Here is a 25806-nt window from a genome sequence, read left to right on the forward strand (position 1 = left end):
GCTTTGCTGTTATCACCTGCTGTTTCTGCTTCAGTCGGACGTTTGTTTTTTTTTATTAATTGCTAGACGTCTTTGTTTTGTAATAATTGTTGTTCGTGACTCTGGGTTTTGGTGAGGACTGTTCTGTTTTGGCTAACGAGTCTGTTCTGTTCTGCTCTACTCTGAGAATGGGACTCAGGACGTCTGTAGGTAAACAAGGAAAATCATGCCTGATATCAGACAGAGAGTTTTGGCCTCGGCCACTTCGAACTGAAGTCGTCTCAGCCGACGTCCTAGATTGTTTTGACTGTGCTGAACAAAGTAATTATGTAAAATAATGCATTTTGTAATGATGAGATACTGACATTTGTTCTGCTGCATGAGCTTGTGCTGCTGAAAAGAAAACTAGTTAATAATTGCACTACTTAATGTTTTGGTCCAGTTTATAAATGGAGATTTTTGCAGAAATGACTCATTATTCATTACTATTATCTTTGGTAAATTCACTTCATGAGAGCTTTCTACAACCATAATTATGCTGCTCGTTCAGTCTCGAGCTTCTGTGTCATTCAGTCGCCCTCTTCAAGGTTTTGACAACATGTTCTTAAGAGTAAGTACATCAATCCTGAGCCTTGAGTCAACTGTTGTTCCGACAATCTTTTTTTGGATATAATTATTGCTAAATTAATGCAGATGACAGTATGGAAGCTGAACATAACGTGCCTAGGCTTTGTAGACTGGACTAAGGGCCAGATATGAGAGACAGGTACAGGCAGACTGTCATATCTACAGGCACATTCAACCACAGGTCTCCAGCTGCAGCAGCTGGTGTGAGTTCTCTTCTGTATCTATTTAATATTTTCTGAAACTATTCGTTCATTTACATTTTGTAGGTATAAAGCAAAAATACTAATCTAAATTTCATCTGCCGTTCTCAGATTCACCATCTGTTCTCCAGCATCGTTGTGTCCGTTACATTAGATTTCTGAGCTTTCACTGTGTGGAAAACGCTCATGGTTCTGTCCCTCACAGTTCATGGAGTCATCACAAGGCGGTTTAGTCTCACATGTTAGAGTCTTATTCAGATTTGTCAAACTATTTCACTCATTTATCACTGGACTTCATCACTGCTGCATGTGAACAGGTCCAGTCTTCACGCTGACAGATGTCTGTGAGAACATCAAGCAGCTACAGGAGAATTCAGAGGACGATGATGGTGTAAAGGATTAAACCTCTGACGATCCCTGAGTAATAATTTATAGCAAAGCACCCACTCAGGCAGATATTCCAGTGTGGATCAGGTGACAGACAGTCCCAGTTTTAGCAGGGCTAAAAGTTGGATTTCACTCTACAGAAGAAGTTTTAAACATGTATTTAATGATCTGTATATTTACAGCTGTTTTTGTGATGCACTGAGATGAACAGCTTTTGATGTGAAGAAGTTTGTATCAGGAAAAAGGCCAAGAGCCAGAGAGGAACTCGTAACCAGCAGTGGTCAGAGGTGACTTCAAACGGTCACTCGCTTTCTTTGTGCCATCACCCTGTGTTGGCTGAAGCTCAGTCTGTCCGGACCCAGGCCCGGTTCTGGTCAAACGCAGGTCCTGGCCGTCAGTGAGCTGTGATGGCCGCTCACATCACTGGTCAGAGTGAAGGACAGACGTCTGTGACTTTTGTTAAACTTGCTGAAATGTCCAACATATGGACGAAATAATAAAACAAGTGAACATAGTTGGAAAAATGTGTTGGTGGTTGTTTTGATGCATGTTTTGTGACCCAGCTTCTGCTCTGATCTTTGCCTGTTTACAGATGCTTAGTTTTGCTGCTTCGTGTCATGTGATGGTATGTTAATGCACAGAGGGCCCTTGATCTTTTATAGCAGCAATTCCAGGGTCCAAACTAGCATCTCTGCTGGGTTTGAGCTGCTCGATCTCAGTGCTTTGTTCATGTCCTCAGAGGCTCAGCTGTTGATGCTGTGAATCTTAATGAAACATGCTGGTTGTAGTGTTAGATGTTTGATTATATTGTGAAACGTGAAATATTATTTCATCTTTATTTTTCAGGATTTGGGGTGAATCTTCTGAACTAAACCGGCTTAAAGATGATTAATGTTTCCTGCCATATTGAAATAATGAAGAGTCACTGGTGACAAAATGATGAAGTCACATTTGGAAAATCTGTTTTAACTCTAAAAACTCAACAAATAAGCGTTTACTTCAAATACCTGATGCATTTTAAATGAAACACCTCAGCAGGTGGATGTGAATTTGCAGTTTCACCCGCTGAGGTTCACTGTGCTGACACTTATCAGCTGTCGACCAATGGAGACGTCACACAGATCACAGATGACTGGTTTGTATTGGGTTGTGTTTGTGGCGACAGTTGAGTCGAGACTGGGAGGAATGTTTCCTCCTAAAAATAGGAAGAAGAGGGAGTGTAGGTACAAAACCACACACACACACACACACACACACACACACTGGCTCCGTGTCACCTCATGGTGGTTCAGGGTGTGTGCTGCGTCCTGGAATAGATAAAAACTGTCATCTCCTAGAACCTGAGACACAAGCAGCGATTGGGAGCTGAGCACGAAGGCCTGAGGTGTGACTGCAGCCGCTCACACTGCAGCAGACGCACACATCACAGGCTGGATCCTGGCAGGTTGTCACTGAGGCTCTGGGTCAACGGGAGCAAAATGAGGGGAGACACGAGTGGAGGCAGAGGAGACCAACTCCACACGCTGCTGAGTAAAAGCTCATCACATGAAACCCTCTCTGTGTTTACACTCATTCCTCTGCTCATTTCACATTTTAATCATCTCATGTGGTTTCCTTCTTTACTTGCCCACTTGTTGTCTCCTCACTGCCAACACACCTGCTTCCCATCAGTCATCAGCACCAGTACAAAGAGGCTCCTCAGCCTCCAGACCCTGTGGCAGCATTTGGGTTGGTTGGTTATTTGGTCGTTGGGCGTTTTGGTGAAAGTTCAGATTTCAAAATTAAGCATGGGAAAACTTGAAATGGAAAAATGAAGCTGTGACACATCATTATTCCACTACTTAATCCTCCTCTAAGGTAAATGAAAGCTAAATGACTCAGGTGTTAGAAGCCACATCACTACAGATAAAAGCAGAGTTGCAGTCAATTCTAAAATCAGAACCAAAATTTCCTCAAATTCACTGCTGGTCAGATGTGGTCCTGTTTGTTCTGTTCTGTCTTTTTACTGAGGGTTGAATTCTGGAATAAATAACAATCACATCACTGGGTGAAAAACAGGAAGCAGCAACATCTGTGCAGCAATAAAAATGAGCCATAGAAGCAGATTGACGCTCGTGGTTTGTGTATAAATTATGTTGATTGGAAACATGGAGCATTAGAGGGAAATCACTGCTGGTGGTTTGTGGTGAATGTTTGGTTTAAGCTCACGTGTGGAGGTGAAATGACTGCTTAGAGGTTTTTTGTGCAGCCTTAACTCAGCGTAGGTGCAGAAATGAACAGCTTTACAATGTGAACACAACAACCCCTGAGCTGGTTTTATTATTGCATGGTTGAATCTTTACTGTTTGGATTCAGACTTTGCTCTTTTGTGATGACATCTTTAATATGTTTCTGTAATTTTCAAATTAAAAGCCTTAGATCATCTGAATATATGTCACTTTATCTCACTATGTTCCTGCATTCACTGATTTCAGAGAAAACATCCTTGACTTCATTCTGTCCTGATCCTAATCTGACTCTCATCAGATCCTCGTTAGGTTTGAAGCATTCCGAACTCGTCCTTGGAGTAAAAGTGCAAACAGCTTTTACCACCGGACCTGTTGCTCCATCAGCTTTTATTTCTGTCATTGAGCAGCTACAGTTTGTTCTGGCGCCACTAACTTTAACAACAGGCCTGAACACAACCGCGTCGGCTCCTCTGGCATCAGCAACAAAATAATCTCATCTACTGTATTTGTAGAAAATCCAGGTAATCCAGGAAATCTGACACCGATAGTTTAATCTGATGAAACTTTATAGTTAAAAGCCCAGACATAAACATGTCCAGGTTTATTTTAATAAGAACATGTCACACAACTATGACTAACGGTGATTTGTAGTCGTTACACAACAATGGATCACTGTCGATTCTCAGGTTTGTGTTACTCTAAGTTTAGAGCTTTGCTGATTTGCTGCCAGGAGATGAAGAACGAGCTGAACCTTTATTTTAGGTAACAGAAGTTAAGTGTGATCATGTGATTAATTATTTCCTGCTTCATTCATAATTTGCTCTAAATGCTGTTTAATAACCAGCTCAGCAACGTGGCTGTTTACAGGTTTCATACGATGTCCTGCAACTGGTCAGTGTGAATTAGTTTCATTTTCCAATGACGTTCTATTGTGTTGCTCAGTCATTTGGAGGATGGAGAGGAAGCAGCTACAGAAGAATAACCATGCTTTTAGAGTCCATGTGGGAAAAGCTGCTCGAGTCCTTGTTAATGGAAAAAGTCCTTGATTCCTCTGTGTTGGTTTGAAGATGATATTAAAGAATCACTAATGAAATGCACACGGCAACAAGAGTTTGACACTAAAACTGTGACAACTGTGGATGTTCAGCATTGTTAAATCAAACACAAAGACCTGCTTCACTGATGAGCTTTAAGTGAACACTTTCCCTGTAACTGTGCGTTGGTCAGGGTTTTTTCTTAAATCACTGTATGATGTTTGGCAACAGTAAAAAGGTGAATTTACAATAAAGAGCTCCACTGTTAGTAATGGTCTGCATCTCTAAACTAATGATATGAATGAACTCTAAGAACACAAGGTAAACATCATGTGCATGCTGGTATTATGTGGTAGAGCTGCTTCTCTGAGCAGCTCATTAAAGTAAAGCCAGGACTTCAGCTCAGCTCATCTGTTGTTGTTGATAGTGTTGCTCATTGTTAATTCTCCGTCTGACTATCACACTGGGGCACAGGGAGAGGGTGACGTGTTGCATCTGGAGCCCTGAGCTTAGAGATGCTCCACTATGACGCTCCGCTGAGCATCTGAGACCAGAGGAGGGGGAAGGAAGGAGGAGAGGAACGGAGGAAAGGAAAGAGGAAACGATGGAGGACAGAGGAAATGAAACAGGAAACGGGGAATGAGGAAACTGGAAAAGACCAATGAATAGAGGAGGAAAAAGTCGGAGCAGGTTGTTAGTTGGACTTGACATAATGTGTGAATTTAACATCAGTAATATCACAACAGCAGCAACGAACCTTGGCCTCGAGTGTGTGACCCACAAATCCACTCCACTTGTTGCCTTGTGAAGCTGGAGCACAAATGATCCGTCAGAGTTGTTTCTGGAGCCGCATCCAGGTGAAGGCTGCTGTTCCACCCGCCGAGGCCGGAGCCTCCTCTTCAGTCGAGGTCTCGGCCTCATGAAGACGCGAGACCTCGGTCGGGCAGGTTTCACTGAGGGGAGCTCGTCCACGTCCTCCAAGGATCCTCAGGTTTGACCTGGAGCTTCAGCTGCTCAGACGCTTTGTAGCAACGCTTTTACAGGATGTGCAGGACGTCAGAGCTCATTCAGTCGGAGGCAACGATGGAAACGCTTTTCACGTTGAGGTGTAGGAGAAATAATAGCGAAGCAACAGTTTTAAATCTGGAAGGCAGTTTTACACATGTCCATGAATCCATTGTCTCCATGTTATTTAAGTTATTGATAAAAGGTGATCATGAATAATTAAACAGCTGTTCAGATCTAGAAGTGTCTGAAGCTTTTACAGCCTCCAATCAATCACTCACTTCATTCACATGCAGGTGTTTGTGGGTTCGTGGACATTTGCTCACGCTGAGTGTTTAACTGGGCCTGAGCCTGAGGAGGATTTGGTACCAGCGTGCGTCTCCTCGCCAGTTAGCTGCATGTTGATGTCAGCATGGTCAGTGTGATCTCTCTCTTAATGTACTGTAATAAAGCTCTTCCTTCCTCCGCTCATCACACACACGCGTCCCTGAGGAGGCAGCAACACAACAACATGACAGGATGGAGCATTATCTCAGCCGTCATAACAACATCACCAGAAGCTGTGTGAAAGTCTCCCAGGCTTCAGAGGAGACGTGGTTCTGACCCGGTGAACAGCTCAGACACTGCATCACACAGTATTAGAATTAAGAGGAAAAAGGTGATGTCTCCTTTAGTTTGCTTTTTATTTTTCAGGTAATATGTTTGATCATTGATGATTGATCCTCTGGGACCATGACTGACTGCACCAACGTTCTCTGAAACACATTTAATAGTTATTTTTTTCCATCTGTACCAATGTGGTCCAAGACGCCTGCTGCTGATGATCCATTTTCTGTTTATTCCTAACGAATGATGTTGGTTTTGCAAATGAAACAGGTTTCATTAACCGAACACACAATGATAAGTTTCCGTCCATTTGTGTGTTTATTTACAAATATTCCCAAAGTTTCAAATATCACTGCGAACTTAACAGGCGGAACAAAAGTAATGACAGTCAGACTGGCTTCTACTTCCTGCTTCACTCACATGGATGTAAATCACAGCAGAGCACCTCCATGCAGCCTGTCCTACATCAGAGGGACGCAGCCAGTGTCAGGACCAAGATGGCAGCTAATGATGCGTGACGCACCAGGGGACTGAAGCAAGGCGCCTATTACAGCCGAGGAACCATTTGGGCCCAGACCCTGATGCATCCAAGACAGCTGGTGACACAAAGCGAGCCTTCCAGAGGATCCGTCAGCCCCGAACCCTCCAGACATCACACGATGCTTGAAGAGATGGCGAAAGAGGATCAGTGGGACAACAGATCTGCAGCGTCTAGTGATCTTAATGATAATGAGAGGAGGATGTGAAGATTAGCAGCAAACCCTGAGGAGTGTGTGTGTGTGTGTGTGTGTGTGTGTGTGTGTGTGTGTGTGTGTGTGTGTGTGTGTGTGTGTGTGTGTGTGTGTGTGTGTGTGTGCGCGCGCATCTTAAAGCTGCTCCCTGTGCATGACACAAAGTTAATTTCAAGGAATTAGTTCAGTTTCGCCAATTTAAAACGTAAACAGAGGGATGAGAGAAGGTCTGATCATAAATCAACACCACAGTCACATCCTCATAATGTTACAAGAGAAGCTTTTACTGTGGACACCTTTAGTGGCTGTATATGTTTTTGTGGGTCACTTTTATTTTAAACGGACCGGTGCCAGAAACACTGCCTCAGCATTTATACGTATGTGCATTTCAAACGAGGGTGCGTACAATGCTGGATTTGTTTCACGGCTCCTGTTGGAAAAAAAGGATCTATTCCTACAGTCCGTCATCCACTCACTGAAGTAAGTACATGCTTGATATTTATAATGTTTTAAAATGTTAGTTTGTCTGTTTAAAATGTAGTAACCTATGTGTGAGGCAAGTTAGTAGCTAGCTATGCTAACGGCTAAAGCCAGTCACTGAGCCTTTGTCCCCTTCAAATGTGCTCATGTGGGCTCCTGCAGCCACACACCTGTGTGGAGAAAAGATAATGACTATCTACAGGCAGGGAGCGGTGGATCTAGCTCGCTGTAGTAGGTACGTGCTTGATACTTAATATGTTGGTTGGTCTGTTTAAAATGTAGTAACCAACATGTGAGACAAGCTAATGGCTATCGGCATCAAGCGGCAACAGGCAAGGAGCGGTGGGTCTAGCTTTTGGCCTTTTTCTGTAATTGCATACACCTGCTGGGAACAGCTGATCGTTTTCCAGCGGCGACAGGCAGGGAGCGGTGGATCTAACTCGCTGTAGTAAATTTGTGCTTGATATTACAATTCAAATATAAAATCTAAACAGTATATACCAAATAAAATCTTCTATTGCCTATCTTACTGTTGGTACATACAAACTTACATACCTTCACTCCTGAGCTGGGCAGCAGATGTCTGTGTACCAACAGTCTGCAGTGATTTCTCTGTTTGACAGTCTCCTTGCATGTGGGTAACTGGGATGTGCCCCCCTACAGTATAGAAAAGACAATGTTAAATTTACTGTAAATAATATTGGTCCTACAAATATAATGGCTATGGTACAAGCTATAGGTAACTGACCAGATAAGCAGCAGTTATTGTAGAGATGTGACTAGCAACTAAGCTTGCAACACAACACAGTTACCATTCCAACTAATCATGTTAGAATTTGATTTTGACAATGACATAATCCCAAATCACAAGTTGAAATAGGCTGTGACACAGGACGGGGTAATAACAAACATAACAGCGTTCATCTGCAGTTTCTTATTGTAGCGACCGACCAGCTGTAGCTCTAAAGTGCAAAGGCCTAAAGGCATGCTAACGGCTAACGCAACACAAACAGGAGCGGCAGCACGTCAACAGGACAAAAGCTCGATCCACCGCTTCCTGCCTGTTGCCGATCAAAGGCCCATCGCTATTAGCTGTTCCCCACACAGGTGTGTGATTGCACCAACTCAGAGTAGCACATTTGAAAGGGACAAAGGCTCGGTTGACTCACTGTAGCCGTTAGCGACGCTAGCGATTAGCTTGTCTCACAATTGTCTAAATTTTAAACAGACCCAACTAACATATTTAGATATCACAAGTATCAAGCACAAATTTACTACAGCGAGCTAGATCCACCGCTCCCTGCCTGTCGCCGCTGGAAAACGATCAGCTGTTCCCAGCAGGTGTATGCAATTACAGAAAAAGGCCAAAAGCTAGACCCACCGCTCCTTGCCTGTAGCTGCTTGATGCCGATAGCCATTAGCTTGTCTCACATGTGGGTTACCACATTTTAAACAGACCAACCAACATATTAAGTATCAAGCACGTACCTACTACAGCGAGCTAGATCCACCGCTCCCTGCCTGTAGATAGTCATTATCTTTTCTCCACACAGGTGTGTGGCTGCAGGAGCCCACATGAGCACATTTGAAGGGGACAAAGGCTACTAACTTGCCTCACACATAGGTTACTACATTTTAAACAGACAAACTAACATTTTAAAACATTATAAATATCAAGCATGTACTTACTTCAGTGAGTGGATGACGGACTTTAGGAATAGGTCCTTTTTTTCCAACAGGAGCCGTGAAACAAATCCAGCATTGTACGCACCCTCGTTTGAAATGCACATACGTATAAATGCTGAGGCAGTGTTTCTGGCACCGGTCCGTTAAAAATAAAAGTGACCCACAAAGTCCTCACTTGTTGATCCCTTGGTAAAGTGAATAGACTATGGTGTTGGTTAGAACACCCAAGAACCGAACTATTTCTATGGGAGGACTTGGGCGCTGCCGTGCTGGTCTGTTCACGGTGAGTGAGAGGGGGGAAATGGCGGAAGTCCAGTTTTGGTTCGGGATCATTGTGGGGGTGTTGGTTCAGGATTTGCAGGGAGAACTTCCTACCAGTGTGATGACACCTGGGACCCGGTCTCAGAGTAGGACGAGGTCTCTCTCCATTGGATAAAAAAATTTACGTTTTCAAAATGTGAAAAAAGCAGGAAATGCATTTCTACCGTGCTCAGTGTGTGTATATGTGACCCATAGAGTCATAGGGACGCTCCAAAATGTCTAAAAAGTGGATTTTGCAAGATAGGAGCCCTTTAAACAGTCCCTTCAGTCTATGGGTTGTGCATTTGGGTCCTCCTTCCCGCTTGTGTCGTTTGTGGCCTTTAGCATCCCATTTCTCCCGCTCATAGTGAGGGCAGCCTAGTTTTAGTTTGCCACGTTGTAACAGTCATTTACACACTGAGTCTGGTTTCCTCCACATTTAGGTAGATCACCTGAAGACTCGTAATTATGAAGCACTTAGAAAATGAGTCAATCAAGAATAAAACTTTAGACCTCAGAAACAGTGTGACATCACCATCTGCTGGTGTCTACATGAAACGACCTGAAATGACCTGACAAAGGAAATGAAAAAAAAAAACTGAGTAACTGTTAACCGTTACAGACTGTTAGATCGCCCCTGAAAACACATCTGGAGAATTTTGAAGAACCAAAGGACGGAACGTTGACTTGGTGAGTTCTCAAGGGTAAAAGGATAAATAACAAGACAAATGGCAGAGAAAAGGTCTGTTCTGGGAAGGTTCCTGAGTTGCCATGTTTGTTCAGAGACGTTCAGAGATCCTGTGTCTCTGAGCTGCAACCACAGCTTCTGTTCAAGCTGCCTGACACAATTCTGGGAACAAGCTGGAATCAAGAACTGTCCCATCTGTAAAAGAAGATCTTTGGAGGATAACCCAACTATTAATCTTTCTCTCAAAAAACTGGCTGACTCATTTGGTAAAAGAAAAAATAGGCCTGCCTGAGGGAGAAACGGAAAAAGACAAGAAGAAGAATTAGGTTGTGTGTGATAAACATCCAGACGTCCCTTATTGGTTCTGTAAGGATGAAGACAGAGCTGTGTGTCCTGTCTGTGACTTTTCTCTGCACCACAGTCACCAGGTGGTTCCTGTAGAACAAGCAGCCAGTGACCTGAAGGAGCAGCTGAAATCTGACTTAAAGTCTCTACAGGACAAGAGGAACAAATACAAACAAGTGGAGCAAAGCTACAATGAAATGATCCAACACTCCAAGAAGCAGCTGTCGTCCACAGAGAAGCAGATCAGAGCAGAGTTCAAGCAGCTCCACCACTTCCTGGAAGAGGAAGAGGAGTCCAGACTGGCAGCTCTGAGGGAGGAAGAGGAGCAGAAGAGGAAGACTATGAGCAGAGAGATGAAGAGGATTGAGGAGCACATCTCCTCTCTGTCAGACAGTATCTGTGCTGTTGAAGAAGAGCTGCACAAAGACCACGTGCCGTTCCTCAGCAGTTATAAAGCCACTCAGACCAGAGCCAGAGCCCAGAGCTCAGTGTCAGATCCACAGCTGCTCTCAGGAGCATTGATAGATGTGGCCAAACACCTGGGCAACCTGTCCTTCAGAGTCTGGGACAAGATGAAGGACAAGGTCCACTTCAGGCCCGTCATTCTGGACCCAAACACTGCACATGGAGAACTCCATCTGTCTGATGATCTGACCAGTGTGAGACGTGGAAACACAGACCAGCAGCTTCCTGATAATCCAGAGAGATTCACTGAGTGTCCTGATGTTCTGGGCTCTGAGGGCTTCAGCTCAGGGAAACACAGCTGGGAGGTGGAGGTGGGAGATCATCCTTATTGGGTTGTGGGTTTGGCTAAAGGTTCAATTGCGAGGAGAGGACAGTGTTATGTTTCACCAAAATATGGAATTTGGTGTTTATTGCATCGTAATGGTAAATACACTAATGGTGGTGATAAAACTCTGATAGTGAAAAAGAGTTTCCAGAGGATCAGAGTCCAGCTGGACTATAACAGGGAGGAGGTGTCTTTCTATGACCATGAAGACATGACTCACATCTACACTCACAGAGACACTTTTACTGAAAAACTCTTCCCATATTTCAGTATTGGAGAAGCTGATGATGCCAAAACCACTGAGATCAAAATCAGTCAAACTGGGATTTGTCTGTGATGTTCATGGCTCCGATCAGCAACAGCATTCCCTTTAAGTTAGGAGGAAAAACATTTAGGATTACGGATATACAGTACAAATTTGTGGAACATTTGTGGAATAAATTTGCATCTTCTGCCTGTGCACGTGTAAAGAACCCTTGCTGTTGATCATACAGTCACCTGGTACAATATTGCAGTTCACCTATTTTATTTTTAAATATACATACATGTATGTACTGTATCTAATTTTGTATTGCAGATTTTTTCGCAGGATTCTGTGGCATTTTATTTGTTGATTAATTACATAGGTTTGACTATATAGAATATGTTTTAATAACATAGGATTGTTAATAAGAGAGTGGCAAATGATTATAAAGCCTTAAAATAAATATATAAATAATAAAATACAAATAAGGCAGCTACTCTACGGATTTTCCGGGGGATTACTCTATTTTTTCAAATGTTACTTTTTCAAGCAGTGAATTTTGATCTTTACCATTGTTTGATCATTAAAGTCTACTCAAATCAACCGGGACTTTAATATAAACACTAGATTGCTTGTTTCTGTTTCTCCTTCTGATGATACAAAGTCATCTCAGTTGTTATTAGAAATGCAGTACATTTTACACAGAATAAATATCTACAAAAGAATCTGATCTTATTATCCAACACTGAATAACATTTTTAACTAACAACCATCTTTAAAGCAGCAGCCTCAGTTTAAAGGTTCAGTGGAGTGAAAACAATGTTCAGAATTTGCCACAGACGTGAGCATGTATCTAGGTCAGACTAAATAACCAACACTAGCTGGACTTGGTTAGATTATGCTGTGTTGAGTCTGCAGCTGGAGAAGCCTCCACATCTGGAGACAGGCGAGAGAGAAGCCCAGGTGCCCTGCAATCTGTTATCACTAGTTCAGGCCAAACAGGATGTAGCTGACATCCAGTAATATCAATAGAGAAACATATCAGAGTAAAATTGTCAGGATTCGTAACGTGGCAAATCCACATGCACAGCTCCAGACACGGGGATCGTTTTAATGGTTTTTTAAAGATCCAGTAAACAGGCGAAGGTTCATACACACTAGTGACGGTATAGACAAGGAGCAGGCAGACTCAGGTACATGTAAGTACTGTAGCAGGCAGGTTCAGCAGCAGGCGGACACTGCAAAAGTACAGACGGAGATCAGACAGGCAGTCAAAACAGGAAACAGGCCGGTGGTCAGAACACGATACGAGGACATAGAACAAACCGCTGGAAAGTGGTAAAATCACTCGACAATTTGGCAGTGGAATGTGCTGAGTACTGGAGATTAAATACCATTGCGGATTACTCGATTAATGATTGACAAGCTGATGACTAATTGAAACGGAAGTAAGGCTGAGCAAAAACGTGGTGGGGCAGGAACAGGAAGTGAGTACAAAATAAAACAGGAAATGACACAAATAATGATTAATGAGACTGTGATTGTGACAGACATAATCTAACATACAATTCAGATTTTATCAGATGCAACCACATCAGATCTTGAGAGAGAATAAGAAACGCCAACATTATTCAGGTACGACAACGCACTAGGCACAAAACGAGAATAAGCGAATCCAACTCTGAGAAAACATAGGAAAAAAGATTTCCATAAAAAAGGGGTCAGTGGCAGAGAGAAAATCCAGAATTTCACCATAAGAGTCAGATACAGAACCAAGAAGCAGAGATGGGGCAGGAGTCGACATGAGACAGAATTAATGATGAGGAACTTCGTCTAGAATAGGTCCTGTGGCAGATGATCTGATAGCAGATAGAGCTGAGATGGAGCTAATAAAGGAGCAGGTAAGCATAGGTACAAACAGTTAAGAATAGAGAGTCAAGCTGTGTGAATAAAAACAGACAGGCAATGGTCATTATCAGTGGTTATCAGCCCATACAGTACGTATGAGTCGATAGGTGCCCACCTACCTGCTGGCAGCGGTGAATAGGTGAAATAGGTCGCCGTCATTGATCCGTAAGGTTGATCACAGATCATTATTTGAATATGACCCTTAACATTTGTTGTTTCTGTTGTGGTTTGTTGTAGATGTTCATAAGAATACATTTATAGTATAGGTTGTGTTATGTTATATAGAACATATAAATATTATAGGTTCTTTTCATAAATGCAAAGCAGTAAAACCTGTAAAAAAGTAATATCTCACCTGCTGTGACCTGTATCACTGTACCAGTGATGATAGTCACACTGACGTGTTATAAAATCATGTTTCCTGTTAAACTGGTTTATCAGATGACGGTGACACTGAGCTCTACCTGTTGTGTTCTGTCATTTTGTTCGTTGTTTTTTAAAACTAAATGAGGAGTCCTTGGCGCTTTTGAACATTTTGCATTCGATTAAGGTTTATTTCAGAAAATAGCTGCCTTGAAGGTAAATTGTTAACTTAAAATCAGACCAGGACACAACCTGCTAATGACACACCGAGGACGTACAGTAAAGAAAGGCGAAAGAACATTTTCTCTGTTGCAACATTTTATGTCATCTCAAGATTTGGCTCAGCTGAAAAACACAGGATTTTAAGAAGGAATAAATAGGATAAATTGGTGAGTCTTTCTAAAAAGAACAGTAGAAGAAATGGCTGAGAAGATTTCTCTGTTTGAACGTTACCTGAGCTGCAATGTTTGTTCAGAGACGTTCAGAGATCCTGTGTCTCTGAGCTGCAACCACAGCTTCTGTTCAAGCTGCCTGTCACAATTCTGGGAACAAGCTGGAAACAAGAACTGTCCCATCTGTAAAAGAAGATCTTCAAAGGATCCGCTAGCATTGAACTTTACTCTGAAGGATCTGGCTGATTCATTTGCTGGGAGACAGAAAACTGGATTATCTGAGACAGAACAGAAAGAAAATGAGCAAACGGTGGTTTGTAGTAAACACCAAGAAGAACCTAAACTGTTTTGTAAGGATGAAAACAGAACTGTGTGTCCTGTCTGTGACTTTTCTCTGCACCACAGTCACCAGGTGGTTCCTGTAGAACAAGCAGCCAGTGACCTGAAGGAGCAGCTGAAATCTGACTTAAAGTCTCTACAGGACAAGAGGAACAAATACAAACAAGTGGAGCAAAGCTACAATGAAATGATCCAACACTCCAAGAAGCAGCTGTCGTCCACAGAGAAGCAGATCAGAGCAGAGTTCAAGCAGCTCCACCACTTCCTGGAAGAGGAAGAGGAGTCCAGACTGGCAGCTCTGAGGGAGGAAGAGGAGCAGAAGGGGAAGACTATGAGCAGAGAGATGAAGAGGATTGAGGAGCACATCTCCTCTCTGTCAGACAGTATCTGTGCTGTTGAAGAAGAGCTGCACAAAGACCACGTGCCGTTCCTCAGCAGTTATAAAGCCACTCAGACCAGAGCCAGAGCCCAGAGCTCAGTGTCAGATCCACAGCTGCTCTCAGGAGCATTGATAGATGTGGCCAAACACCTGGGCAATCTGTCCTTCAGAGTCTGGGACAAGATGAAGGACAAGGTCCACTTCAGGCCCGTCATTCTGGACCCAAATACTGCAAATGGACGACTCCATCTGTCTAATGATCTGACCAGTGTGAGACGTGGAGACACAGTCAAGCAGCTCCCTGATAATCCAGAGAGAAACATTAATTATCCCACTGTTCTGGGCTCTGAGGGCTTCAGCTCAGGGAAACACAGCTGGGAGGTGGAGGTGGGAGATCATCCTGTCTGGGTTGTGGGTTTGGCTAAAGAATCAGTTGAGAGGCAGGAAGAACGACTGCTCTCACCAAGTTATGGAATCTGGTGTTTACTGAATCACAATGGAAAATATGGTGCTAATGGGGCTGATGACATTGTTAGAGTCACAAAGAGACTCCAGAGGATCAGAGTCCAGCTGGACTATAACAGGGGGGAGGTGTCCTTCTATGACCATGAAGACATGACTCACATCTACACTCACAAAGACACTTTCACTGAGAAACTCTACCCATTTATTAGTACTGGAAAAGCTGCTGATGCCAAAACCACTGAAATCAAAATTTGTCCAATTCCGGTTCATCTGTGATGTTAAGCAATGTAACAAACTGTTTCTATCTTATTATAGAAAATTTATGATCAGTCTTTCAATCAATCATGTTTTTGGTGATTTTTTATTAATGGTCTGTGGGAGATTATTGTTAAATGACAATTAACATTTGTCAGATTTTTCTGTTCTGATTTCAACCCACATTAGGGATGTGGGTTATACACTGTTTGAGGCTTAGTATAATATGATCTCATCGTCAGTCTTATTTAGTATTTTGTATTAAACACAATTACAAGTCAAACAGTGGATAGTAAAACATATGTACAATTGTGTTTTATTGAGTTGTTGTCTCTTTCTGTGGCTGTGTACTTGAATTAAGTCACAGTGGAAGTGTCATAAACAGTCATCTCCAACAGCTTGAATAACAACAACAACAACATAACACAGATGCTTTACATTCACATGTAAATGTGATTTGTAATATGGTTTTGTCATTTTTATTTTTTTAATACAATTTTCTGATTATGTTGCCCTCTTTTATTCAACACCTGCTGTTGTTGCTTAATGAATGTGTTGTCTTTCATATGTTTATATGGAATCTGTTGTTACTGAAAATAGATACACTCTCTGCAGCAGGATTTCAATCCTTAAATGCAACATGTCATTCATTGTGTTAGTGTTTTACTAGACATATGTTCAGTAACATGATAAAGATGAGACATAGACCAGCAACTTCCTGATGATCCAGAAAGAAATATTAATTATTCCACTGTTCTGGGCTCTGAGGGCTTCAGTTTGGGGGAAACACAGCTGGGAGGTGGAGGTGGGAGTTTGGCTAAAGAATCAGTTAGGAGGAAGGGAGAGCTTCTTGCTTCACCCAAATATGGAATCTGGTGTTTTTATCATTGTGATGGTAAATACACTGATTGGAAAAGCTGCTGATGTCAAAACCACTGAGATAAAAATATCTCCTTATTTAATTTCTGTGATTTTCATGGATGCAAGTTGTAAACCTAATGAACTCACCTAGATTCACATAGAAAAGAAGCAGGCTTATTTGCACATCTAAGAAGGTTTGTCTGAGTTTATACAGTAAATCCATGACAGTCTTGTAATCACTTTTATTTCACTGTGGAAACGTGTTGCAACCCCGAACCCCACTACAACGACTAAGTGAAGTACCATCAGAAAGTCTCACAGAAGATGTGAGTGCAGCATTGAGAGCGATCCCTACCACAACAATCACAGAAACCAATGAGCTGATATACGCTTCAGCATCAGTGATCCTAGAGGTGCTTGGCTATAAGAGCAAACATGGGAGCCATGAGAAACAATACCCACCATGGAAACGAAGGTTGGAGGCAAAAATCAAGGCAGCTCGGAGGGAAGTGAGCCAAATGATAGAGGCCCAGAGAGGTGCAATGAAAAGACCGATGCCCAAGAGGTACAGCCAGATGCCCATACCTGAAGCACTCGAAACTGCCAGGCAAAGGCTACAAGCTTTGCCCAGCCGCCTAAAGAGATACACCAGAGACAACGAAGACAGACAAATAAACCGGCTGTTCGCAACACAACCTGCGAAAGTGTACTCTCAATGGCAGGGTAATAACAGCAGAGCAGACCCACCAAGGCTGGAAACTGAACAGTACTGGAAAGGTATATGGGAAAGGGAGGCGTCACACAACAGCGATGCACAGTGGCTGGTGGATCTGAGGGATGACCACAGCAACCTCCCTGAACAGAAACCAGTGACTATCACAGTGGCAGACATCCAACAAAGAGTCTCAGGTATGAAAAACTGGACAGCACCTGGCCCTGACATGATCCACCCCTACTGGCTAAAAAAGTTCACTGCAATCCATGAGCGCCTAGCAGCACAAATGAACCAGCTGCTAAGGGATGGGACTCACCCTGAATGGCTAACCGAAGGGCGAACGATCCTGATAATGAAGGATCCCTCAAAGGGTGCAGTCCCACCCAACTACCGGCCAATAACCTGCCTCTCCACAACATGGAAGCTCATGTCAGGCATCATCACAGCTAAGATAAGTGGGCACATGGGTCAATACATGAGCGAAGCATAGAAGGGCATTGGTAAGGATACCAGAGGAGCCAAACACCAACTCCTGGTTGACAGAACAGTCGCCCAAGACTGCAGAGTGTGACACCAACCTGTGCACAGCCTGGATCGACTACAAGAAAGCCTATGACTCAATGCCACACACATGGATCACTGAATGCTTGGAGCTGTACAACATCAACAGAACTCTAAGGGCCTTCATTGCAAACTCGATGAGGTTGTGGAGAACCACCCTTGAAGCCAATGGGAAGCCACTTGTCCAAGTATCCATCAAATGCGGCATATACCAAGGAGATGCACTGTCCCCACTGCTGTTCTGCATAGGTCTGAACCCCCTCAGCCAAATAATAAACAAGACTGGCTATGGATACCGACTGTTGTGAGTCTCCTCCCAACCTCAGAGCACTGAGCACCTGTTTCCTTCCGTGAACATCATTACTGGGGGACTATTTAAGTGGAGGATGGAAACTCCTCCAGTTGTCAGTGTGTCATAGTGGACTCTCTGTTTGCATCCGACTTCATGTTTAGTTTGTTTGGTCCTGCTTCGCAGTGCTCCTCAGTTTAGTTGGTGAACCTTTTCCCTACTCTGTAGTGACCCTTTGTTTTGTGTAGTAATAATAAATATCGTTTTGTATTCTGCCATCCTCGCCTGTGACTGCTTGTGGGTTCCGTCCTGTCTGGTCTTGGGGGTGTTTGTAACACCGACTCAGGAACGGGGCCACCATAAGTTACCTCGTCTAGATGGATGACATCAAGCTGTACGCCAAGAATGAGCGAGACATGGACTCACTGATCCACACTTGGGATGTCATTCGGACTCGAGAAATGTGGGAGGATGGTGACAAAGAGAGGCAAGGTTATCCAAACAGAAGGGGTCTCATCCACAAACGGCAACTGCTATCACAACTTGAGATACAACACAAATACTACGGCAAGGGGGAGCCAGGACGCCAGGGGAGGTTTCACCGTCTCACCAACCGGAAATTGGATACGAAACCGCAATGAGCACAGATACGCTGAGCGAGGCAGCGACTGACCTGAAAGATAAGATCATGGCGAGATTGAACAGGCAACCCCGAAGCCAACTACAACGGCTAAGTGAAGTACCATCAGAAAGTCTCATGGAAGATGTGAATGCACCATCTCAATGGCAGGGTAATAACAGCAGAGCAGACCCACCAAGGCTGGAAACTGAACAGTACTGGAAGGGTATATGGGAGAGGGAGGCATCACACAACAGTAATGCACAGTGGCTGGTGGATCTGAGGGAAGACCACAGCAACCTCCCTGAACAGAAACCAGTGACTATCACAGTGGCAGACATCCAACAAAGAATCTCAGGTATGAAAAACTGGAGCACCTGGCCCTGACATGATCCACATCTATTGGCTAAAGAAGCTCACTGCAATCCATATGCGCCTGGCAGCACAAATGAACCAGCTGCTAAGGGATGGGACTCACCCTGAATGGCTAACCGAAGGGCGAACGCTCCTGATAATGAAGGATCCCTCAAAGGGTACAGTCCCATCCAACTACCGGCCAATAACCTGCCTCTCCACAACATGGAAGCTCATGTCAGGCATCATCGCGGCTAAGATAAGTGGGCACATGGGTCAATACATGAGCGAAGCACAGAAGGGCATTGGTAAGGATACCAGAGGAGCCAAACACCAACTCCTGGTTGACAGAACAATTGCCCAAGACTGCAGAGTGCGACACACCAACCTGTGCACAGCCTGGATCGACTACAAGAAAGCCTATGACTCAATGCCACACACATGGATCACTGAATGCTTGGAGCTGTACAACATCAACAGAACTCTAAGGGCCTTCATTGCAAACTCGATGAGGTTGTGGAGAACCACCCTTGAAGCCAATGGGAAGCCACTTGTCCTAGTATCCATCAAATGTGGCATATACCAAGGAGATGCACTGTCCCCACTGCTGTTCTGCATAAGTCTAAACCCCCTCAGCCAAATAATAAACAAGACTGGTTATGGATACCGACTCCGGAACGGGGCCACCATAAGTCACCTCCTCTACATGGATGACATCAAGCTGTACGCCAAGAGTGAGCGAGACATCGACTCGCTGATCCACACCACCAGGATCTACAGCTCGGACATCGGGATGTCTTTCGGACTCGAGAAATGTGGGAGGATGGTGACAAAGAGAGGCAAGGTAATCCACACAGAAGGGGTCTCACTCCCAGAAGGAACAATAGCAGACATTGAGGACAGTTACAAGTACCTTGGAATACCACAGGCGAATGGCAACCTTGAACAGGCAACAAGGAATGCGGCAACAGCCAAATACCTCCAAGGAGTAAGGAAAGTCCTAAGAAGCCAGCTCAATGGCAAGAAAAAATCCCAGGCAATAAACAGCTACGCCCTGCCAGTGATCAGATACCCTGCGGGAATAATAAGGTGGCCAAAGGAAGAGATACAGACCACAGATGTTAAGACACAGAGCTTCTCACCATGCATGGAGACATAGTGGTGGTGGAGCAGAGAGCAGAGGAAAGCCGTAGTGGTGGATGTGGCAATACCAAGCGATGGCAACATCAGGAAAAAGGAACATAAGAAACTAGAGAAATACCAAGGGCTCAGAGAAGAACTGGAGAAGGCTTGGTAGGTGAAGGCCAGGACCCGAGCTTGGAAAAACGGATGAGACCACCCGCGGAGGGTGAGAATAGCGTGTGTGTCAGGCACAACTGTAGCCTTCACCTTCCAAGCCTTCTCCAGTTCTTCTCTGAGCCCTTGGTATTTCTCTATGTTCTCATGTTCCTTTTTCCTGATGTTGCCATCGCTTGGTATTGCCACATCCACCACCACGGCTTTTCTCTGCTCTTTATCCACCACCACAATGTCTGGTTGGTTCGTCATTACCATTCTGTCCATCTGTATCTGGAAGTCCCACAGAATGTTGGCTTGCTCATTCTCTATCACCTTGGGAGGTGACAGAGAACGGGAGGGAGGAGGTTCATTAGCTAGCCAAGCTAATACACAGGCTAACATTAGTAGCATAAGCTAACGCTATGCTTGAACTTCGCAGTGCAAGCTAAAATAATAAACGGTCTAATATATATTACTCACTCAGTGCTCATTCTACTGTTCTGTCCCAGCATCTTGAAGCTAGTTTCAACATGCAGCACAAAACTAATGATCCATAACACACACGTTCCCCCATCAGCAGTAAAGTCCCCAACTTCATCCAAGATGAATTGGCAGCGATGAAGCCGGTATTGCGGCCTTTTATTCCTTTCGGCTGTAACAGCTTCGTCCACTCTGCGCAATTCATCTGGGCTGCACTCTGTATCATACAAGTAACCCTAAATATCAGACTGTTCTAACGCTATGGAACTCACCAACTACTGAATAATCTAGATCAGTTCGTCTGGCCATTGAATATTAGTGCTGTAGGTGTATACGAGGAAAGACAATGGCAGACTGAGCAGTTGTGCGCCAGCAGGCTGGCTCCGCACCCCTCTGCCCTTCAGCTTTTAGCTTTACCAAGCTTCTCTACTGTGGAACCAGCTCCCTGTTTAAGTTCGAGAAGCTGGCAACACCCTGCCTGTGTCCAGGCCCTGGTCCAACCATCCTGCCAGTATCTAGTCTCTGGTCCAACCATCCTGCCGGTCAAGGCAGATGGCCGCCCACATCCAGCCTGGTCCTGCTGGAGTTGAGTTTTTAATCACTTTTTGTCTTTCTCCACTTTCAACACCTGGGCAACCTGTCCTTCAGAGTCTGGGACAAGATGAAGGACAAGGTCCACTCCAGGCCCGTCATTCTGGACCCAAACACTGCAAATAGATGCCTCCATCTGTCTGATGATCTGACCAGTGTGAGACGTGGAGACACAGACCAGCAGCTTTCTGATAATCCAGAGAAAGGTTTTCTTATCTTTCCTATTTACTAAGTACATCACTATTCTGGGCTCAGAGGGTTTCAACTCAGGGAAACACAGCTGGGAGGTGGAGGTGGGAGATCATCCTGACTGGGTTGTGGGTTTGGCTAAAGAATCAGTTGAGAGGAAAGGAGAACATTTTGCTTCACCAAAATATGGAATCTGGTGTTTATTGCATCGTAATGGTAAATACAGTAATGGCTGTGATGAAACTGTGCCAGTGAAGAAGAGTCTCCAGAGGATCAGAGTCCAGCTGGACTTTAACAGGGGGGAGGTGTCCTTCTATGACCATGAAGACATGACTCACATCTACACTTACAGAGACACTTTTACTAAAAAACTTGTCCCATATTTCCATATAGGAAAATCTGCTAATGCAAAAATCACTGAAATCAAAATCTGTCCCTCTGTAATTTCTCTGTGATGTTCAGGGAGTGAGTTATAAACATGATGATTGTGTATCTACAGTATGTCAATGATTAGATGATTTAAAGCAAACACGTTTATTACCCCACAAACTTATAACTTTTTTTCCATGGAAACAGAAAATAGGTGTCCACCAATAATTTCAGGGAAGTTATGAACATATTGACTGTTAATTATAATATGAAATCATCATCAGTCCTTACAGTTGAACCTGGTTTTGGTTTAACTTTTATTTGTATATTTTCGTCAAAATGTACAAATGTAGTATTACCAATATTAATGATCACTTTGCTATTGTATATTAATTAAATGAAAAGAAACACACTGTTGTGAATTGTTGAATTAAATCCTTGTTACAATATTTTGGTTCAGTCTGACCATTTGGGTCCATCCTGTTATTGTCAGGTTTTTGTGTTTGTCTACAATAGATTTTGTTTATTTACTCTATTGTTTAGTTGTGGTTCTTACGGGATAGTGTCTTAAGGCAAAACATCAGCTTGTTACTGAGATTGCACAAACTAAAGTAAAAGTTAAATGGCCATAAAATAAAATATATTTTGACACAACTTTTTTATACAACTTTTTTTATTTTTCTTTATTTTACATATGAAACATTGATCTTTTGGTTATAAAGTCAATTTTCAAATATATTAGGGCAAAAAAAAGTATTTTTCCTTCATTATGCTCATTAATTTCTTATCTCATTTATAATTTAGAATATAGAAGGGAATTTATAGGAATCATTGTAAATAATTGTAGTCATTCGATATGATATTTTTATTTGTATGGAGCTACAGTAAGTATTACTAGTATTTTTAGTATTTTTATTAGTATTAAGAAGCAGGTTTAGCTTAAAACCCATTTTCAACAGTTAAAACTAAAAGCATAGCAAATAACAGCAATATAACAACTAGAAATATATAAGAAAGCACATATGAAACAGGATAAAAAACTTTAGGTTTTTATGTCATTCTGTGTCTTTTGACTGTTTTTTCGGTTTCCTTTAAAATTAAATTTGCCTTCAAACAATACAACTTGCAACCAAGTATATGAACACAACAAATCAGTCATACAGTAACACAGTGGACAGCAAAATACAAACCACTGATCTCAGGGTGGATCAGTGCTTCATTGATCGTCATTGGCACTTGTTGCTACTGTATTTGTTGTCTTTGTAGTTTATGTCAAATTTACCTTTTACGCAAAGAATTGGATCCAGAAATGCTTTGATTTATTAAATCCATGACATTCATTTTTCAAACTGTGGCAGAAAACTGAAATATTGTAAATATTACAGAAATACATGTAAACTAAACTACAGTGAAATCTATTGGAGAAAGAGACACAGCCAATATTGATACTCTGTCACGACCGGACCACCAGGAGCAGAGACGAGCGTGACCGGGATCAGACCACCAGGAGCAGAGACGAGTGTGGCCGGGACCGGACCACCAGGAACTGCACCTGCACACATGGACTCAAAAAACACAGGGACCAGGAGCGGACCGACCGCCTCTGGGAGGTCGACAGGAGACAGAGCTGGACCGACCTCCTCCTGGAGGCCGGCAGGGGCTGCAACAGGCGCTGCGGCGGGGGCGGCCCCCACCTGGGGGTCGTCGGGAACTGCGGCCTCCGAGGAGCCGACAGGAACTAGAACGGCGTCCCCCTCCGAGGAGCCGACGACGACTGGAACGGCCGCAACATGGCCGACGGCGACTGGAACGGCCGCAACATGGCCGACGGCGACTGGAACGGCCGCAACATGGCCGACGGCGACTGGAACGGCCGCAACATGGCCGACGGCGACTGGAACGGCCGCAACATGGCCGACAGGAACAGGGACTGGAACTGAGGCCTGGTGTGGCTGGCCAGGGGTGTCCACTAGCTGGCGTAAAGATGGAGCTTGAGCTTGAGCCGGAGCTGGAGCTGGAGCTTGAGCTTGACGTGGCTGAGCTGAGGCTCGAGCCTGACGTGGCTGAGCTGAGGCTCGAGCCTGACGTGGCTGAGCTGAGGCTCGAGCCTGACGTGGCTGAGCTGAGGCTCGAGCCTGACGTGGCTGAGCTGAGGCTCGAGCCTGACGTGGCTGAGCTGAGGCTCGAGCCTGACGTGGCTGAGCTGAGGCTCGAGCCTGACGTGGCTGAGCTGAGGCTCGAGCCTGACGTGACTGAGCTGAGGCTCGAGCCTGGCGTGGCTGAGGTGAGGCGTGAGCTGGAGCTGGAGCTTGGCGTGGCTGAGCTAAGGCTAGGGCGGGAGTTGCTGCAGCCAGAGACGCCGGAGACGCTGGGCCCAGCGATGCAGCCAGAGACGCAGGAACGGGTGCAGGCTTAGACGCAGGAACGGGTGCAGGCTTAGACGCAGGAACGGGTGCAGGCTCAGACGCAGGAACGGATGCAGGCTCAGACGCAGGAACGGATGCAGGCTCAGACGAAGGAACGGATGCAGGCTCAGACGAAGGAACGGATGCAGGCTCAGACGAAGGAACGGATGCAGGCTCAGACGAAGGAACGGATGCAGGCTCAGACGAAGGAACGGATGCAGGCTCAGACGAAGGAACGAATGCAGGCTCAGACGAAGGAACGGATGCAGGCTCAGACGAAGGAACGGATGCAGGCTCAGACGAAGGAACGGATGCAGGCTCTGACGGGGGTTCAATGAAACCCAGGGCCTCGCGCAGTGCAGGCTTTCGAGCGATGAGCAGGGCGGCTTCACGGAAGTGATGCTCCTTGGTAACCGGGTCGGTCACTGCATCAGCGGAGTTCAGATAGTGTGCAAACAGGAACAAGACTGGAGGGGCGCATTGGGAAGATGCTGTCCGGGATGCCTGCGATGGAGGTGGGTATGTCGTCTGATGGGACGAGAGTGCCCTCTGCTGGCGGAGAGGGCCGCTTGATTTCAGTGACCGAGTCCTCTGGAGCCTGGACAGGGGAATCCGGCTGTCGTCGACGCCGTCTGGACCTCCGACGACTAGCTGTGGGCTTCACCTCTTCAACCGCCAGGGCTGAAGCAGGGGCTGGGGCCACGGTACGGACGGAGCTGGACTGGGGAACTATGGCGGTAGCGTGTGCATGGACTTGGGCCGATGAGCTGGTGTCTGTAACGGGAGCTGGGTCTGCCTGAGCGGCGTCTGGAGCAGGGACTGGATCTGCCCGAGTGGCAACAGGAGAGTGAGCTTGACTCGACTGGGCGGCGACAGGAACGTGAGCTTGGCTTGACTGAGCGGTGACAGGAACGTGAGCTTGACTCGACTGAGCGGCGACAGGAACATGAGCTTGGCTTGACTGAGCGACGACAGGATCTCTCCCCGGTGAAGCAGGAACAGCCGATGAGACGCAAATGCAAGACGCCGGCTGGGTCCGAGTCTGGCCAGATTGTACTGTCACGACGCTCTAGGTAGCGGACCCACACGCACAGCGGAGACAAGGCTCAGTGAACAACAGGGTTTATTCGAGCTCGTGGTCAGGCAGGCAAGGGTCGGTACACAAAGACAGCGGTTTCAGTACAGGCAAGGATCTGGCAATCGGTGGTCAGACGACAGGCTTAGGTCGAACTTACGGCAAGGTGGCATCACAGGTGAGGCGGAAGACAAGGTCAGGAAAACAGGATCGGCAACGAGACAATACATGGGGTAACGCTGAATTGTTGGCAATGACACACAAAGACAATCTGGCAAGGTGCTGGGTTTAGAGGTGGTGCTTAAATACTAATGAGAACACAGGTGAGTAATGATTGATAGAATACAGCTGGTGATATCACGTGACTGCAAAGTAAAGCTAAAATAAAAGTGACAAGACAAAACCGGAAGTATAAGAAAATAAAGCAGGAAGTAAGTCCAGACTGTGACATACTCAGCCTCAGCATTCGACCTCCTCCATCCATGCTGGTAAAGAACACAGACCTTTTTAAGGCCTAAAAGGTTTGTGTGTGCATTTTAACGAGAACACCTACTTTCAAGGAATTAATTTAGTTTTACTCATGTAAAAA

The 25806-nt window shown here is 44.7% G+C and overlaps 1 protein-coding gene and 1 pseudogene across 1 annotated transcript; both read left to right on the forward strand.

Moving 5' to 3' along the window:
• The first annotated feature begins 9873 nt into the window (after positions 1-9873).
• Positions 9874-11423, forward strand: LOC114861681 (nuclear factor 7, brain-like; annotated as a pseudogene).
• A 2261-nt stretch (positions 11424-13684) lies between these two features.
• LOC114861682 (nuclear factor 7, ovary-like) lies at positions 13685-16539 on the forward strand. The gene has a single exon (XM_029161174.3). It carries the CDS (start codon positions 14022-14024, stop codon positions 15450-15452), a length of 1431 nt encoding a protein of 476 aa, XP_029017007.1. The 5' UTR covers positions 13685-14021; the 3' UTR covers positions 15453-16539.
• The last annotated feature ends 9267 nt before the right edge of the window (positions 16540-25806 follow it).

Source organism: Betta splendens, chromosome 9, assembly GCF_900634795.4.
Source record: "Betta splendens chromosome 9, fBetSpl5.4, whole genome shotgun sequence".
NCBI lineage: Eukaryota > Metazoa > Chordata > Actinopteri > Anabantiformes > Osphronemidae > Betta > Betta splendens.

Excerpts from the sequence above, each read along its gene's own strand:
- LOC114861682 (XM_029161174.3), top strand. The coding sequence starts at position 14,022 with ATGGCTGAGAAGATTTCTCTGTTTGAACGTTACCTGAGCTGCAATGTT.